Source organism: Rutilus rutilus (genome assembly GCF_951802725.1).
Source record: "Rutilus rutilus genome assembly, chromosome: 1".
Taxonomy (NCBI): Eukaryota; Metazoa; Chordata; class Actinopteri; order Cypriniformes; family Leuciscidae; genus Rutilus; species Rutilus rutilus.
In genome coordinates, this window is record NC_140209.1 from 77747248 (window position 1) to 77766506 (window position 19259).

The 19259-nt window shown below is 40.3% G+C and overlaps 1 protein-coding gene across 1 annotated transcript; it reads left to right on the forward strand.

Moving 5' to 3' along the window:
• Positions 1-10320: 10320 nt before the first annotated feature.
• Positions 10321-18469, forward strand: LOC311305248 (uncharacterized protein; the record flags this gene model as incomplete). Its single annotated transcript, XM_084432832.1, has 6 exons — positions 10321-10366; positions 11361-12692; positions 13629-15175; positions 15306-15370; positions 17776-17924; positions 18027-18469. The coding sequence occupies 6 exons, from the start codon at positions 10321-10323 to the stop codon at positions 18164-18166; spliced, it is 3279 nt and encodes a 1092-aa protein (XP_084288958.1). The 3' UTR covers positions 18167-18469.
• Positions 18470-19259: the final 790 nt, after the last annotated feature.

Here is a 19259-nt window from a genome sequence, read left to right on the forward strand (position 1 = left end):
GTTTGTCATTTCCTCTAGGCCTTGGAGATCAATCCTCCGGTGAGGGACATCATGATGAATCGAGCCTTCTCCATCATCAGCCTTCATTTTGAAGGCTTTGAAACCCCCGACTGGGTTTCCTGGTTCACTGTGAAACTGACTCCTCTCCTGCCCAGCTTGACTGCAGAGATGCTACAGACAACAACATCGTACGCAGACTGCAACGCATACCACGTCATGTACGTAGCGCTACCCAAATGCTGCACAGCTCTGTAAATTCACCTTTTTTTTTGTAGTGCTTTATATAATACAGATAGTTTAGGTTAGATAGTATAGATAGTGATAAACAGGAAAATAATGATCAATGATTCAAGAAGAATTCAATTCACTTATAAGCAGCTCTACAGAAGACGATAGTTTAATAAGCTTTGTATCTTTTTAATGTTGTTTACATTTATGTTCAATAACTATGAGTTAATTTGCATGCACATGCAATGATAATGGGATTTTGACAATATTGCTATTAAACTTTACCTCATGTAAATCAATACTTCGATCTAACTAATGTGATGATGCTCATAATCGTAGTAACGATATTTGCATTAAACTATGCAGCATGTGCCGATTTTAATTTCAGTAAACAGATATTTAAACACTTTAATCGCATTATTACCTTTCTGACCAAAGTCTGCATGTGCTCGGTTCTACACGGGTGCCATAGTGTGTTTTACATACAACTTCATGAATGAACTCTGTGACATTATTTTGACAGTTTTTTTCTCCAAATCGCTAAACTGTAAACAAGTTCTCCTCTGTCCTGATGAACAAACATGGTGTGAATATGATTCCAGGTTGCATCACAAAATTAAAAAGCGTGTCTCATGGCAATATTAATGAAAATACAAGAGCAATTTTTCTATGCTCCATATATTTTAAACTATGCTAAAGTTGCATTATCCTTACCTTTCAATTGGATCTTCCCTCTGTAGCACTGGGGCCCTGAGCAGCGTCTTTGAGCAGATGACCTCACTGAGACAGCAGGAGATCACAGCTTTTCTGGTGGACAACTTGAAACAGAGTAATGTATCGGGTAGGTCTTGTAGAGAGAACATTCTTTATTTGAACGAAGTAAAATGGGTATAAATCTATAGGAATGATTTTTTACTTTATTCCATAATGTTGATAATACAGACTCAAATTAGAATTTTTACAATGTTTTTAAAGTTGAGATTAAAAAAGTAATATTTCAGTAGATCAAGTGGGAAATCCAGATGTTTTAATATTAGCTTTTTAAAAAAAATCTTTTTGTGTCTTGCCCTTTTACTATTTATGTCAGTATAACTGTTTTTGTATATTACTTATTTCTCATGATAATTTATTTCATATCCAGATTTGAATCCTGTTAATGAAGAATTCTGCAAATATAGTATTGCTAAAATGGCAACTCTTTACAGCAAGGTCTTATTTGTTAACATTAGTTGATGTATTAACTAACGTGAAATAACAATGAGCAATACGTTTGTTACAGTATTTATTAATCTGTTAATGTTAGTTATTAAGGTGACTTAATAAAAATACATTTGTTATTTGTTTGTTCGTTTTATGTCATTCTCTTTCACAAAAAGGATTGTGATGGCTTATTTTAGTTGAAAATGTCTTTTATCAGGTAAACTTAATAATAAACCTGTTTATTATATTTTTCTATGTACTATAGGTTGTGCTGTTCCCATACCAATGATGACCACAAATGCTGATTTCATAACCTCGACTGTTCCTGCTGATTCCTCAACAACTGAAGCTGATCTATCAACTAGTGCAGTCCCTGATCCTCTTTCAAGCAAAACTGTTTCTTCAGAATTTTCAACCTCTGTCTTTAGTAATGATCAGATGAGCATAACTGTTTCCAGCGGTACCTCAACAAATGAAGTTTCTTTTGATCAAACAAGCACAGCAGTTCCTAATGGATTTTCAAGTATTACAGTCCATTCTGATCCCTCAAGCACAGATACCAATAATGGTCCTTCAAGCACCACAGGCCATCCTGATACATCAAGCACAGATGCCAATAATGGTCCTTCAAGCACCACAGGCCATCCTGATACATCAAGCACAGATGCCAATAATGGTCCTTCAAGCACCACAGGCCATTCTGATACATCAAGCACAGATGCCAATAATGGTACTTCAAGCACCACAGGCCATGCTGATCCATCAAGCACAGATGCCAATAATGGTCCTTCAAGCACCACAGGCCATCCTGATCCATCAAGCACAGATGCCAATAATGGTCCTTCAAGCACCACAGGCCATCCTGATCCATCAAGCACAGATGCCAATAATGGTCCTTCAAGCACTATAGGCCATCCTGATACATCAAGCACAGATGCCAATAATGGTCCTTCAAGCACCACAGGCCATCCTGATACATCAAGCACAGATGCCAATAATGGTCCTTCAAGCACCACAGGACATGCTGATCCATCAAGCACAGATGCCAATAATGGTCCTTCAAGCACCACAGGCCATCCTGATCCATCAAGCACAGATGCCAATAATGGTCCTTCAAGCACCACAGGCCATCCTGATCCATCAAGCACAGATGCCAATAATGGTCCTTCAAGCACTATAGGCCATCCTGATACATCAAGCACAGATGCCAATAATGGTCCTTCAAGCACCACAGGCCATCCTGATACATCAAGCACAGATGCCAATAATGGTCCTTCAAGCACTATAGGCCATCCTGATACATCAAGCACAGATGCCAATAATGGTCCTTCAAGCACCACAGGCCATCCTGATACATCAAGCACAGATGCCAATAATGGTCCTTCAAGCACCACAGGCCATCCTGATCCATCAAGCACAGATGCCAATAATGGTCCTTCAAGCACTATAGGCCATCCTGATCCATCAAGCACAGATGCCAATAATGGTCCTTCAAGCACCACAGGCCATTCTGATACATCAAGCACAGATGCCAATAATGGTCCTTCAAGCACCACAGGCCATCCTGATCCATCAAGCACAGATGCCAATAATGGTCCCTCAAGCACTATAGGCCATTCTGATACATCAAGCACAGATGCCAATAATGGTCCTTCAAGCACCACAGGACATGCTGATCCATCAAGCACAGATGCCAATAATGGTCCTTCAAGCACCACAGGCCATGCTGATCCATCAAGCACAGATGCCAATAATGGTCCTTCAAGCACCACAGGCCATGCTGATCCATCAAGCACAGATGCCAATGATGGTCCTTCAAGCACCACAGGCCATCCTGATACATCACGCACAGATGCCAATAATGGTCCTTCAAGCACTATAGGCCATTCTGATCCATCAAGCACAGATGCCAATAATGGTCCTTCAAGCACCACAGGCCATCCTGATACATCAAGCACAGATGCCTATAATGGTCCTTCAAGCACCACAGGCCATCCTGATACATCAAGCACAGATGCCTATAATGGTCCTTCAAGCACTATAGGCCATCCTGATACATCAAGCACAGATGCCTATAATGGTCCTTCAAGCACCACAGGCCATCCTGATACATCAAGCACAGATGCCTATAATGGTCCTTCAAGCACTATAGGCCATCCTGATACATCAAGCACAGATGCCAATAATGGTCCTTCAATCACCACAGGCCATCCTGATACATCAAGCACAGATGCCTATAATGGTCCTTCAAGCACCACAGGCCATCCTGATACATCAAGCACAGATGCCTATAATGGTCCTTCAAGCACTATAGGCCATCCTGATACATCAAGCACAGATGCCTATAATGGTCCTTCAAGCACCACAGGCCATCCTGATACATCAAGCACAGATGCCTATAATGGTCCTTCAAGCACCACAGGCCATCCTGATACATCAAGCACAGATGCAAATAATGGTCCTTCAAGCACTATAGGCCATCCTGATACATCAAGCACAGATGCCAATAATGGTCCTTCAAGCACTATAGGCCATGCTGAGCTTGCAGTTCCAACTAATCAGACAAGCCCAACTGTTCATTCAAGCACAGGAGTTCCTACTGGCCCATTGAACACAGCCACTGCAGCTCATTCTGATTCATCAAGTGTACCTGTTTTTGATTCCTCTGCCACTTCAGTATCTGTATCCAATCTTACTGCAACCACATCTTCACTGCCAGCCACTCATCTATCAACTAAAGCCTCCACAGGTTCAGCAGTGCCAGGCGAGGGATTCGTTATTCTGCAGATCCGTTTACAGATAACATATATTGATGCTTACAATAATCCTGCTTCAACAGAGTATCAGACTCTGTCCAGGAACGTAACTACAGAGGTACTCAGTTAAAAGAAATATATAGATTTTTGCTAATGTAATATTAAATCATTTTTCTGAATTCTGTCCAAACTATGCTTAAAGTGAGTTGTTTTTGTTAATCATAACTTACATTTATGTTTTTTTTTGTTTGTTTTTTTTTCTTGTAGCTGAATCAATTCTACTGGAAATTGTATGGGCCACTCTTTCTCAGATGCTTCTTGCTGAGATTTTGGTACAAGACTTTCATATATATTACCTCTCCATTATTTTCCTTTCCTTTGTTCTTTATTTCTGTTTTTACCTATTAAATAAATCAGCCCCATAGCCAACTACTAGCACAACATGAAGTATAGCGAAAGGATAATGCAGGCTGAAAGGGTTATCACTACAACAGCAGCATGACAGTAGAAGTAGGCCAAGAATGAAGGAGACAAATAACAACAGAAATCCTTGTTTTAAATCCCAGAAGTGTTTGATTGTAAGATATTAAGCAGTGGTTAAATTTGGTCTGGTAATCCAGACCGAAAATTCTTCATTCCACTGCACCATGTACACGGTTTGATTTGCTTTGTTTTTGTATTTTGGCTGAAAGCATAGTCCTTATTTAACTAATATTTTCCATTCAAAGGCCAATAGAGGAGTTTATTTACAATTTAGCTATTGTTTCTAATTTGGGAAAATGTTGAGGAGATATTCTGCAATTTGTTCCATATTGTTCACATCTTAAATTTCTTTGCACACTGCTGAGGTATCAACTGCTCACGGCATTTCCTCTATTCCACTGCTCTGTATTGATATTGTCTTAGAGTAAAATGGTCATTGTCAAGATTTTATTACTTAAGATTGGGTGATGCATGATTACAATTGTTGTTTATTGATTTAAAAAAAAATGTATGTCTAACTCTAAAGTTAAATATCTTTCTCTCTAGGCGTGGCTCAGTGGGTGTGGATACACAACTTATTTTTAAAAATGAGACTGTGCTTCCAAATTCAACAAGCATTGAAGAAGATCTTAAGCTCGCAATTGTTGAATCAACTTTGTTTCTTGGTGTGATTCCTCACAGTATCACTGTTGGTGAGTTCCTTATTCTATCAAGATGATTTCAAATATGTATAACATTTTTGGTGTAATTTTTCTTTGTTGGCTGATGTTGGCTTGTTTTTGTGTTGTTTCAGTGAATGAAGACTCAGCTTTGACTACTGCTCCTAATGGTCCTGCTACCACTAAAGATCCTTCAGATTCATCAAAGACATCTGTTCCTGTTGGTTCCACAACTGTTGTAGTTCCTACTGATCAGTCAAGCACAACTGCTCCTAATGGTCCTGTTACCACTATAGATCCTTCAGATTCATCAAAGACATCTGTTCCTGTTGGTTCCACAACTGTTGTAGTTCCTACTGATCAGTCAAGCACAATTGCTCCTAATGGTCCTGCCACCACTAAAGATCCTTCAGATTCATCAAAGACATCTGTTCCTGATGGTTCCACAACTGTTGTAGTTCCTACTGATCAGTCAAGCACATCTGCTCCTAATGGTCCTGTTACCACTAAAGATCCTTCAGATTCATCAAAGACATCTGTTCCTGTTGGTTCCACAACTGTTGTAGTTCCTACTGATCCGTCAAGCACAACTGCTCCTAATGGTCCTGTTACCACCAAAGATCCTTCCGATTCATCAAAGACATCTGTTCCTGTTGGTTCCACAACTGTTGTAGTTCCTACTGATCAGTCAAGCACAATTGCTCCTAATGGTCCTGCCACCACTAAAGATACTTCAGATTCATCAAAGACATCTGTTCCTGATGGTTCCACAACTGTTGTAGTTCCTACTGATCAGTCAAGCACAACTGCTCCTAATGGTCCTGCCACCACAAAAGATCCTTCAGATTCATCAAAGACATCTGTTCCTGATGGTTCCACAACTGTTGTAGTTCCTACTGATCAGTCAAGCACAACTGCTACTAATGGTCCTGCCACCACTAAAGATCCTTCAGATTCATCAAAGACATCTGTTCCTGATGGTTCCACAACTGTTGTAGTTCCCACTGATCAGTCAAGCACAACTGCTCCTAATGGTCCTGTTACCACTAAAGATCCTTCAGATTCATCAAAGACATCTGTTCCTGTTGGTTCCACAACTGTTGTAGTTCCTACTGATCCGTCAAGCACAACTGCTCCTAATGGTCCTGTTACCACCAAAGATCCTTCCGATTCATCAAAGACATCTGTTCCTGTTGGTTCCACAACTGTTGTAGTTCCTACTGATCAGTCAAGCACAATTGCTCCTAATGGTCCTGCCACCACTAAAGATCCTTCAGATTCATCAAAGACATCTGTTCCTGATGGTTCCACAACTGTTGTAGTTCCTACTGATCAGTCAAGCACATCTGTTCCTAATGGTCCTGTTACCACTAAAGATCCTTCAGATTCATCAAAGACATCTGTTCCTGTTGGTTCCACAACTGTTGTAGTTCCTACTGATCCGTCAAGCACAACTGCTCCTAATGGTCCTGTTACCACCAAAGATCCTTCCGATTCATCAAAGACATCTGTTCCTGTTGGTTCCACAACTTTTGTAGTTCCTACTGATCAGTCAAGCACAACTGCTCCTAATGGTCCTGTTACCTCTAAAGATCCTTCAGATTCATCAAAGACATCTGTTCCTGTTGGTTCCACAACTGTTGTAGTTCATTCTGATCCGTCAAGCACAACTGCTCCTAATGGTCCTGTTACCACTAAAGATCCTTCAGATTCATCAAAGACATCTGTTCCTGTTGGTTCCACAACTGTTGTTGTTCCTACTGATCAGTCAAGCACATCTGCTCCTAATGGTCCTGCCACCACTAAAGATCCTTCAGATTCGTCAAAGACATCTGTTCCTGTTGGTTCCACAACTGTTGTAGTTCCTACTGATCCGCCAAGCACAACTGCTCCTAATGGTCCTGCCACCACTAAAGATCCTTCAGATTCATCAAAGACATCTGTTCCTGATGGTTCCACAACTGTTGTAGTTCCTACTGATCAGTCAAGCACAACTGCTCCTAATGGTCCTGCCACCACTAAAGATCCTTCAGATTCATCAAAGACATCTGTTCCTGTTGGTTCCACAACTGTTGTAGTTCCTACTGATCCGCCAAGCACAACTGCTCCTAATGGTCCTGCCACCACTAAAGATCCTTCAGATTCATCAAAGACATCTGTTCCTGTTGGTTCCACAACTGTTGTAGTTCCTACTGATCCGTCAAGCACATCTGCTCCTAATGGTCCTGCCACCACTAAAGATTCTTCAGATTCGTCAAAGACATCTGTTCCTGTTGGTTCCACAACTGTTGTAGTTCCTACTGATCCGTCAAGCACAACTGCTCCTAATGGTCCTGCCACCACTAAAGATCCTTCAGATACATCAGAGACATCTGTTCCTGTTGGTTCCACAACTGTTGTAGTTCCTACTGATCCGTCAAGCACATCTGCTCCTAATGGTCCTGCCACCACTAAAGATTCTTCAGATTCGTCAAAGACATCTGTTCCTGTTGGTTCCACAACTGTTGTAGTTCCTACTGATCCGTCAAGCACAACTGCTCCTAATGGTCCTGCCACCACTAAAGATCCTTCAGATTCATCAAAGACATCTGTTCCTGTTGGTTCCACAACTGTTGTAGTTCCTACTGATCCGTCAAGCACAACTGCTCCTAATGGTCCTGCCACCACTAAAGATCCTTCAGATTCATCAAAGACATCTGTTCCTGATGGTTCCACAACTGTTGTAGTTCCTACTGATCCGTCAAGCACAACTGTTCCTAATGGTCCTGTTACCACTAAAGATCCTTCAGATACATCAAAGACATCTGTTCCTGTTGGTTCAACAACTGTTGTAGTTCCTACTGATCCATCAAGCACAACTGCTCCTAATGGTCCTGCCACCACTAAAGATCCTTCAGATTCATCAAATACATCTGTTCCTGTTGGTTTCACAACTGTTGTAGTTCCTACTGATCCGTCAAGCACAACTGCTCCTAATGGTCCTGCCACCACTAAAGATCCTTCAGATTCATCAAATACATCTGTTCCTGTTGGTTCCACAACTGTTGTAGTTCCTACTGATCCGTCAAGCACAACTGCTCCTAATGGTCCTGCCACCACTAAAGATCCTTCAGATTCATCAAAGACATCTGTTCCTGTTGGTTCCACAACTGTTGTAGTTCCTACTGATCAGTCAAGCACAGATGCCAATAATGGTCCTTCAAGCACCACAGGCCATTCTGATACATCAAGCACAGATGCCAATAATGGTCCTTCAAGCACTATAGGCCATTCTGATACATCAAGCACAGATGCCAATAATGGTCCTTCAAGCACCACAGGCCATGCTGATCCATCAAGCACAGATGCCAATAATGGTCCTTCAAGCACTATAGGCCATTCTGATACATCAAGCACAGATGCCAATAATGGTCCTTCAAGCACCACAGGCCATGCTGATCCATCAAGCACAGATGCCAATAATGGTCCTTCAAGCACTATAGGCCATTCTGATACATCAAGCACAGATGCAAATAATGGTCCTTCAAGCACCACAGGCCATGCTGAGCTTGCAGTTCCAACTAATCAGACAAGCCCAACTGTTCATTCAAGCACAGGAGTTCCTACTGGCCCATTGAACACAGCCACTGCAGCTCATTCTGATTCATCAAGTGTACCTGTTTTTGATTCCTCTGCCACTTCAGTATCTGTATCCAATCTTACTGCAACCACATCTTCACTGCCAGCCACTCATCTATCAACTAAAGCCTCCACAGGTTCAGCAGTGCCAGGCGAGGGATTCGTTATTCTGCAGATCCGTTTACAGATAACATATATTGATGCTTACAATAATCCTGCTTCAACAGAGTATCAGACTCTGTCCAGGAACATAACTACAGAGGTACTCAGTTAAAAGAAATATATAGATTTTTGCTAATGTAATATTAAATCATTTTTCTGAATTCTGTCAAAACTATGTTTAAAGTGAGTTGTTTTTGTTAATCATAACTTACATTTATGTGTTTTTTTTGTTGTTTTTTTTCTTGTAGCTGAATCAATTCTACTGGAAATTGTATGGGCCACTCTTTCTCAGATGCTTCTTGCTGAGATTCTGGTACAAGACTTTTATATATATTACCTTTCCATTATTTTCCTTTCCTTTGTTCTTTATTTCTGTTTTTACCTATTAAATAAATCAGCCCCATAGCCAACTACTAGCACAACATGAAGTATAGAGAAAGGATAATGCAGGCTGAAAGGGTTATCACTACAACTACATCACTGCAGCATGACAGTAGAAGTAGGCCAAGAATGAAGGAGACAAATAACAACAGAAATCTTTGTTTTAAATCCCAGAAGTGTTTGATTGTAAGATATTAAGCAGTTGTTAAATTTGGTCTGGTAATCCAGACCGAAAATTCTTCATTCCACTGCACCATGTACACGGTTTGATTTGCTTTGTTTTTGTATTTTGGCTGAAAGCATAGTCCTTATTTAACTAATATTTTCCATTCAAAGGCCAATAGAGGAGGTTTTTTTTTACAATTTAAGTATTGTTTCTAATTTGGGAAAATGTTGAGGAGATATTCTGCAATTTGTTCCATATTGTTCACATCTTAAATTTCTTTGCACACTGCTGAGGTATCAACTGCTCAGGCCATTTCCTCTATTCCACTGCTCTGTATTGATATTGTCTTAGAGTAAAATGGCCATTGTCAAGATTTTATTACTTAAGATTGGGTGATGCATGATTACAATTGTTGTTTATTGATTTAAAAAAAAAGAAATAAACAAAAAAGATGTCTAACTCTAAAGTTAAATATCTTTCTCTCTAGGCGTGGCTCAGTGGGTGTGGATACACAACTTATTTTTAAAAATGAGACTGTGCTTCCAAATTCAACAAGCATTAAAGAAGATCTTAAGTTCGCAATTGTTGAATCAACTGTGTTTCTTGGTGTGATTCCTAACAGTATCACTGTTGGTGAGTTCCTTATTCTCTCAAGATGTTTTCAAATATGTATAACATTTTTGGTGTAATCTTTTCTTTGTTGGCTGATGTTGGTTTGTTTTCGTGTTGTTTCAGTGAATGAAAACTCAACTTTGACTACTGCTCCTAATGGTCCTGTTACCACTAAAGATCCTTCAGATTCATCAAAGACATCTGTTCCTGATGGTTCCACAACTGTTGTAGTTCCTACTGATCAGTCAAGCACAACTGCTCCTAATGGTCCTGCCACCACTAAAGATCCTTCAGATTCATCAAAGACATCTGTTCCTGTTGGTTCCACAACTGTTGTAGTTCCTACTGATCCGTCAAGCACAACTGCTCCTAATGGTCCTGTTACCACGAAAGATCCTTCAGATTCATCAAAGACATCTGTTCCTGATGGTTCCACAACTGTTGTAGTTCCTACTGATCCGTCAAGCACAACTGCTCCTAATGGTCCTGCCACCACTAAAGATCCTTCAGATTCATCAAAGACATCTGTTCCTGATGGTTCCACAACTGTTGTAGTTCCTACTGATCAGTCAAGCACAACTGCTCCTAATGGTCCTGTTACCACGAAAGATACTTCAGATTCATCAAAGACATCTGTTCCTGATGGTTCCACAACTGTTGTAGTTCCTACTGATCAGTCAAGCACAACTGCTCCTAATGGTCCTGTTACCACGAAAGATCCTTCAGATTCATCAAAGACATCTGTTCCTGATGGTTCCACAACTGTTGTAGTTCCTACTGATCCGTCAAGCACAACTGCTCCTAATGGTCCTGCCACCACTAAAGATCCTTCAGATTCATCAAAGACATCTGTTCCTGATGGTTCCACAACTGTTGTAGTTCCTACTGATCAGTCAAGCACAACTGCTCCTAATGGTCCTGTTACCACGAAAGATCCTTCAGATTCATCAAAGACATCTGTTCCTGATGGTTCCACAACTGTTGTAGTTCCTACTGATCCGTCAAGCACAACTGCTCCTAATGGTCCTGCCACCACTAAAGATCCTTCAGATTCATCAAAGACATCTGTTCCTGTTGGTTCCACAACTGTTGTAGTTCCTACTGATCAGTCAAGCACAACTGCTCCTAATGGTCCTGTTACCACGAAAGATACTTCAGATTCATCAAAAACATCTGTTCCTGTTGGTTCCACAACTGTTGTAGTTCCTACTGATCAGTCAAGCACAACTGCTCCTAATGGTCCTGTTACCACGAAAGATCCTTCAGATTCATCAAAGACATCTGTTCCTGATGGTTCCACAACTGTTGTAGTTCCTACTGATCAGTCAAGCACAACTGCTCCTAATGGTCCTGTTACCACGAAAGATACTTCAGATTCATCAAAAACATCTGTTCCTGATGGTTCCACAACTGTTGTAGTTCCTACTGATCAGTCAAGCACAACTGCTCCTAATGGTCCTGTTACCACGAAAGATACTTCAGATTCATCAAAAACATCTGTTCCTGTTGGTTCCACAACTGTTGTAGTTCCTACTGATCAGTCAAGCACATCTGCTCCTAGTGGTCCTATTACCACTAAAGATCCTTCAGATTCATCAAAGACATCTGTTCCTGTTGGTTCCACAACTGTTGTAGTTCCTACTGATCAGTCAAGCACAACTGCTCCTAATGGTCCTGTTACCACGAAAGATCCTTCAGATTCATCAAAGACATCTGTTCCTGATGGTTCCACAACTGTTGTAGTTCCTACTGATCAGTCAAGCACAACTGCTCCTAATGGTCCTGTTACCACGAAAGATCCTTCAGATTCATCAAAGACATCTGTTCCTGATGGTTCCACAACTGTTGTAGTTCCTACTGATCAGTCAAGCACAACTGCTTCTAATGGTCCTGCCACCACTAAAGATCCTTCAGATTCATCAAAGACATCTGTTCCTGTTGGTTCCACAACTGTTGTAGTTCCTACTGATCAGTCAAGCACATCTGCTCCTAATGGTCCTGTTACCACTAAAGATCCTTCAGATTCATCAAATACATCTGTTCCTGTTGGTTCCACAACTGTTGTAGTTCCTTCTGATCCGCCAAGCACAACTGCTCCTAATGGTCCTGTTACCACTAAAGATCCTTCAGATTCATCAAAGACATCTGTTCCTGTTGGTTCCACAACTGTTGTAGTTCCTACTGATCAGTCAAGCACATCTGCTCCTAATGGTCCTGCCACCACTAAAGATCCTTCAGATTCATCAAAGACATCTGTTCCTGATGGTTCCACAACTGTTGTAGTTCCTACTGATCAGTCAAGCACAACTGCTCCTAATGGTCCTGTTACAACTAAAGATCCTTCAGATTCATCAAAGACATCTGTTCCTGATGGTTCCACAACTGTTGTAGTTCCTACTGATCCGTCAAGCACTACTGCTCCTAATGGTCCTGCCACAACTAAAGATCCTTCAGATTCATCAAAGACATCTGTTCCTGATGGTTCCACAACTGTTGTAGTTCCTACTGATCAGTCAAGCACAACTGCTCCTAATGGTCCTGCCACCACTAAAGATCCTTCAGATTCATCAAAGACATCTGTTCCTGTTGGTTCCACAACTGTTGTAGTTCCTACTGATCCGTCAAGCACAACTGCTCCTAATGGTCCTGCCACCACTAAAGATCCTTCAGATTCATCAAAGACATCTGTTCCTGATGGTTCCACAACTGTTGTAGTTCCTACTGATCAGTCAAGCACAACTGCTTCTAATGGTCCTGCCACCACTAAAGATACTTCAGATTCATCAAAAACATCTGTTCCTGATGGTTCCACAACTGTTGTAGTTCCTACTGATCCGTCAAGCACAACTGCTCCTAATGGTCCTGCCACCACTAAAGATCCTTCAGATTCATCAAAGACATCTGTTCCTGATGGTTCCACAACTGTTGTAGTTCCTACTGATCAGTCAAGCACAACTGCTCCTAATGGTCCTGTTACCACGAAAGATACTTCAGATTCATCAAAGACATCTGTTCCTGATGGTTCCACAACTGTTGTAGTTCCTACTGATCAGTCAAGCACAACTGCTCCTAATGGTCCTGCCACCACTAAAGATCCTTCAGATTCATCAAAGACATCTGTTCCTGATGGTTCCACAACTGTTGTAGTTCCTACTGATCAGTCAAGCACAACTGCTCCTAATGGTCCTGTTACCACGAAAGATCCTTCAGATTCATCAAAGACATCTGTTCCTGATGGTTCCACAACTGTTGTAGTTCCTACTGATCCGTCAAGCACAACTGCTCCTAATGGTCCTGCCACCACTAAAGATCCTTCAGATTCATCAAAGACATCTGTTCCTGTTGGTTCCACAACTGTTGTAGTTCCTACTGATCAGTCAAGCACAACTGCTCCTAATGGTCCTGTTACCACGAAAGATACTTCAGATTCATCAAAAACATCTGTTCCTGTTGGTTCCACAACTGTTGTAGTTCCTACTGATCAGTCAAGCACAACTGCTCCTAATGGTCCTGTTACCACGAAAGATCCTTCAGATTCATCAAAGACATCTGTTCCTGATGGTTCCACAACTGTTGTAGTTCCTACTGATCAGTCAAGCACAACTGCTCCTAATGGTCCTGTTACCACGAAAGATACTTCAGATTCATCAAAAACATCTGTTCCTGTTGGTTCCACAACTGTTGTAGTTCCTACTGATCAGTCAAGCACAACTGCTCCTAATGGTCCTGTTACCACGAAAGATCCTTCAGATTCATCAAAGACATCTGTTCCTGATGGTTCCACAACTGTTGTAGTTCCTACTGATCAGTCAAGCACAACTGCTTCTAATGGTCCTGTTACCACGAAAGATCCTTCAGATTCATCAAAGACATCTGTTCCTGTTGGTTCCACAACTGTTGTAGTTCCTACTGATCAGTCAAGCACATCTGCTCCTAATGGTCCTGTTACCACTAAAGATCCTTCAGATTCATCAAATACATCTGTTCCTGTTGGTTCCACAACTGTTGTAGTTCCTTCTGATCCGCCAAGCACAACTGCTCCTAATGGTCCTGTTACCACTAAAGATCCTTCAGATTCATCAAAGACATCTGTTCCTGTTGGTTCCACAACTGTTGTAGTTCCTACTGATCCGTCAAGCACATCTGCTCCTAATGGTCCTGCCACCACTAAAGATCCTTCAGATTCATCAAAGACATCTGTTCCTGATGGTTCCACAACTGTTGTAGTTCCTACTGATCAGTCAAGCACAACTGCTCCTAATGGTCCTGTTACAACTAAAGATCCTTCAGATTCATCAAAGACATCTGTTCCTGATGGTTCCACAACTGTTGTAGTTCCTACTGATCCGTCAAGCACTACTGCTCCTAATGGTCCTGCCACCACTAAAGATCCTTCAGATGCATCAAAGACATCTGTTCCTGTTGGTTCCACAACTGTTGCTGTTTCTACAGATCTTTCAAACACAACTGTTTTGTCACACCCTTCAACCTCAACAGTGCCTACTTATCAATCAAGCACCATTATTCCTCCTAGTACCATAAACACCACTGCCACTACAGATCTGTCAAGCACAGCTGTACCAACTCATCGCTTGGATGCTATAATTTCAACCAGTACATCAATCACAACTGCTTCAGCTGGCACTACATTATCTGTAGCCAGTGCTGCTGCTAATAAGATCACCACATCCATATTATTTGTGAACTCAACACACTCTAAAAGTGTCACCACCTCAACCACATCTTCACTGCCAACCACTCAACTATCAACTAAAGCCTCCACAGGTTCAGCAGTGCCAGGCGAGGGATTCGTTATTCTGCAGATCCGTTTACAGATAACATATATTGATGCTTACAATAGGCCTGCATCCATGGAGTACCAGATTCTGTCCTTAAACATCACTATTGAGGTTATTTAAGAAATATTTTCACTTTTTATATACTAATATTAAAATAGTTTTTAATAATTCTGTCCAGACTACATTTATAGTAAGTTTAACTTATAGCTTAAGTCTGTGTGTGTTCTATGCATTTCTGTAGCTGAATCGAGTGTACCGGGAAATTTTTGGGACCAGTTTCCTCAGATGCTACGTCAGGAGATTCTGGTATGTTACAAGGCTCTCAATTTATTTCAATTTCCTATTGATTAAATAGAACGCCTGAGCTCACGAGGGAATACCAATATGGCGGCGTGGTGGCTTTACTGTTTATGACGTCATGAGCTATCCAGTCGTTGTAGATCAGTGACTGGGAGCCCACTATTGCTATAATAGTAACAAACTACAACTTTACCTACATCTTAATGACAGATAAATCATGTGATCTTATTTCACTGTTGTTGAGGTTTTTCCAGCTTTGTACAAAGTTTGCTTCGTACATTTAGTTTAACTGTATTGTTAAAGAGGGCGAGCTTTACCTTTCAATTGAACTGTGTCCATGCTTTCAAGACACATTGTTTTTGCTCCGTCCATGCAGTAACTGTGTCCATGTTATGAGCCATTTACTTCAAATGCTCAGTGCTCTGGTATTATCAATGGGATGACCCATTTCAGGGGTTGCCATAATTAAAATAAAAAAATCAGAATATGAGCATAGCTCATTTACATTCACTAAAATAATGAAACGTTAGCGACACTGATTCAAAACACGAGCGCCAGTGACGAGCCACGAGCAGGTTGGTTTTGCACCCGATGCAGACCTGTCTGTTATTGGCTGAAACGCATCAGACCTGTCTGTGATTGGCTGAATCGCATCAGACCTGTCTGTGATTGGCTGAAGCGCTTCAGAACTGTCTGTGATTGGCTGAAACGCATCAGACCTGTCTGTGATTGGCTGAATCGCATCAGACCTGTCTGTGATTGGCTGAAGCGCTTCAGAACTGTCTGTGATTGGCTAAAGTTCTTCAGATCTGTCTGTGATTGGCTGAAGCGCATCAGACCTGTCTGTGATCATCAGTTAATTAATCACTGAATTATATCATTAGCTTCAGTGTTACTCCAACACTCTGTAGTGTGGACACACAAGTGTTCATTTAAAACTGAAGATATTGTAGTGGAGTGTTAAAAGTGTTAACCCAAGGAAAATCAGTAACATACTGTAAAATGCAATCGTCAGATTTATTAAACGAAAGAAGTTAATTTCACCAGCCTGTTTGACACCAGACCCTTCTCAGTCTTAACTGAGAGTGGGTCTGGGGAAGCTTCATTCACATCCCATTTCCAAAGGGGCGTCACCAACGGACGTCGCTCAAATGCCTCTAGGCGCAATTGGATAGACCTAAAACCAATCAGAGCGATCGTCATTGTGTAAAGCCCGCCTCAACGTTTGTGATTGGTGCCAAGATTTGGAAAGATTGGAAATGGGCTTGAATGGGCTCTTGGCCAGACTGACTAATCTAAATTTGCTGGAAGTTCGTCTGGGTTTTCCCAGGCTAAAGTTCATAGAAAAAAGTAATGCAAAGTCAATAACTGATAAGGAGAGTAATATTAAACTGAAGTGTTTTATGTGTTTTGCACAAGATGATATAAGAGAGATCTGGTAGTTTAATTCATTAGTTTTGTGGGTCACCATTGTGCTGGAGAGTAGAGCCTGTGCTTCAGTCAAAGATGAGCAGAGAAACACTGATGTTATGCTGCCGGTTGCTTTATTTAAAAGCATTAACTGTGTAGTTGCTGATGCAGTGGCGATCTCCTTGCTAAGTACTTTAGCACATACATGTGTGCTATTGGTCACTAAATACGAACTGCAAAATTTTTATTTAAAGTCATGTTTTTAATGAATTCACTAAATTAAGATGTTTGCAATTCTATATTAAGAGAAGTTCACAGTACTATTAGTTTTTGAACTCGAACTCTTTGAAGCAATCGGCTTCCCAAATGATACGAGTTACCTTCCATGGTATTTTTATGGTAACATACCGTAAAAAAGGAGAGCTGTAAATGAACAGTACATTGTTGGCAACCACAGCTGCCAGTAGATTACTGTTATTGGACCGCGCAATTTTTTACAGTTTTCTGTCATTTTTTTCACTTTCCACTTTCATTCTGAGTGCAGCTACAGTTAATGCAGAGCTTTTTGTTTTTTACTTTCAGTCACTGACAGGACTGTTTCTTAGTTGCTTTTTAAGGATGTTCACACTTAGCTTCACTATTCTATTTTTTAGCAGTTGTTTCTTTTTACCTAGATGTCTCAGCAGAAATTTGAGACATTTTCAAATGAAATTAAATCATATCACGTTTCAAATTACATTTTTTTTTTTTTGCCAAATCGTGCAGCCCTAATTCAAACGTGAAGTAAATAGTAGTAATTTAAAAATAACCTAAAATAACCTTAAAATGCCTGAGTTACTGTAATGCATTACATATTTTTACTCTCTAAGTAAATATTGAAATCCAATAAAAAATCAAGACAGTGAGCAAAACCACATATTGTAATTCTACAACACACCACTTTCACTGTAGTAATTTAGGTATTTTCATATCTAATGTTTTTATTTATTTTTGTCCTCCAGGCCTGGGTCAGTCGGTGTGGATACAGAACTTATTTTTAAAAACCAGACTGTGCTTCCAAATGCAACAAGCATTCAAGACACTCTTAAAACAGCAATTACTGAATCAAAAGTGTTCCTTGTTTCCGTGATTCCTTGGAGCATCTCTGTTGGTGAGTTCCTCATTTGTCCCGAACTGTTTTTTTAAAGTCGATAATGATTTGCTGGAATTGTCTCTTCAGTCTTTGGCTCATTCTTTTTCCCTTTACTTTCAGTGGGACATCAAGACTCAACCACCGGACAAACACAGACATCACAAAGTGTTCCTTCAACACAAGCATCCTCTGCTGTGGCGCCGGTTCTGTCTAGTATGCTGTTCATGCTTTTGCTTCTGCTATGGAATCAAACACTGTAACTGCAGCATTATTCTTCATGTCATATTCAAACCTACAATTAATATTATAAAAACTCTTTTATCTGGTATTGTGGAACATTACTATTACTCTTGGTTTTCTTATGGAAAAATTGTGACATGCAATCATTAAAAAAACTGTCCTTTCAGGCATTTCTTGGGACAACTGTGGAATTTCAGTGCTTCTTGTGATGAACAATTACAATATCTATAATGTTTGAGTTGATTATTGCTTTTTATTTCCATAGATGTTACAATAAATTGAAGTGCAATATTACATTTATTAAATTCTCAGATGCTTTATCTAAAGTCAAGTCAAGTCATCTTCATTTATATAGCGCTTTTAACAATGTAGATTGTTTCAAACCAGCTTTACAGAGATACACGTATAATTTAAGGTAATAGAGATAGTTTTATAGTGGTTCTTTAATAAAGTTATTTTCCAGCTAAACAAGACATGAAGTGACATGAAAGGTGAGGTATCACCTTTTTCCTTCATCATTTCATGTATTCCCTGGGAATTGAACCTATGACTGGCTTTGCTATCACTGTGTTTGAGCAACAGGAACACATTGCTGTTGAATATCACTTTTCTCAAATAGATCATGACCTCCCATCACCATTACTCAAATCGGCCTTGCCCATTATGAGGACGACGCACCATCCAATAAGTCTCCATCACTGCTTCAACCACTTGGACTCTTCTCTAATTACTGTGCAGCTTTATCAGAATTGTCTCCCTGCAGAAGTTTCAGAGAGAAGTTTCTCTCTGCATTGATGCTTAATAGCAGCCAGCAGAAAGTCACTTGTGAAGCAGCAAAGTGACCCAACAAACCATTAGATATTTAACTCTTAAGAAATGCATTAAAAAAAACAAGGATGCATGTCAGTTTGATTGGTTACACTCAGCTCTCTACTAAGCATTTACCCCTGTGTTAATTACATTAAAATAAGAGTTTCACTATTCCTTAAACTTTCAGTATTACCACTCTTTTTAAAGGAAATATTTAATTCTCAATTAAAAATCTCATGTCGTAATTTAGATATATTTTTAAGATGGAAGAATGCGGTTTTACAGATGCTAGAAACATGGCTT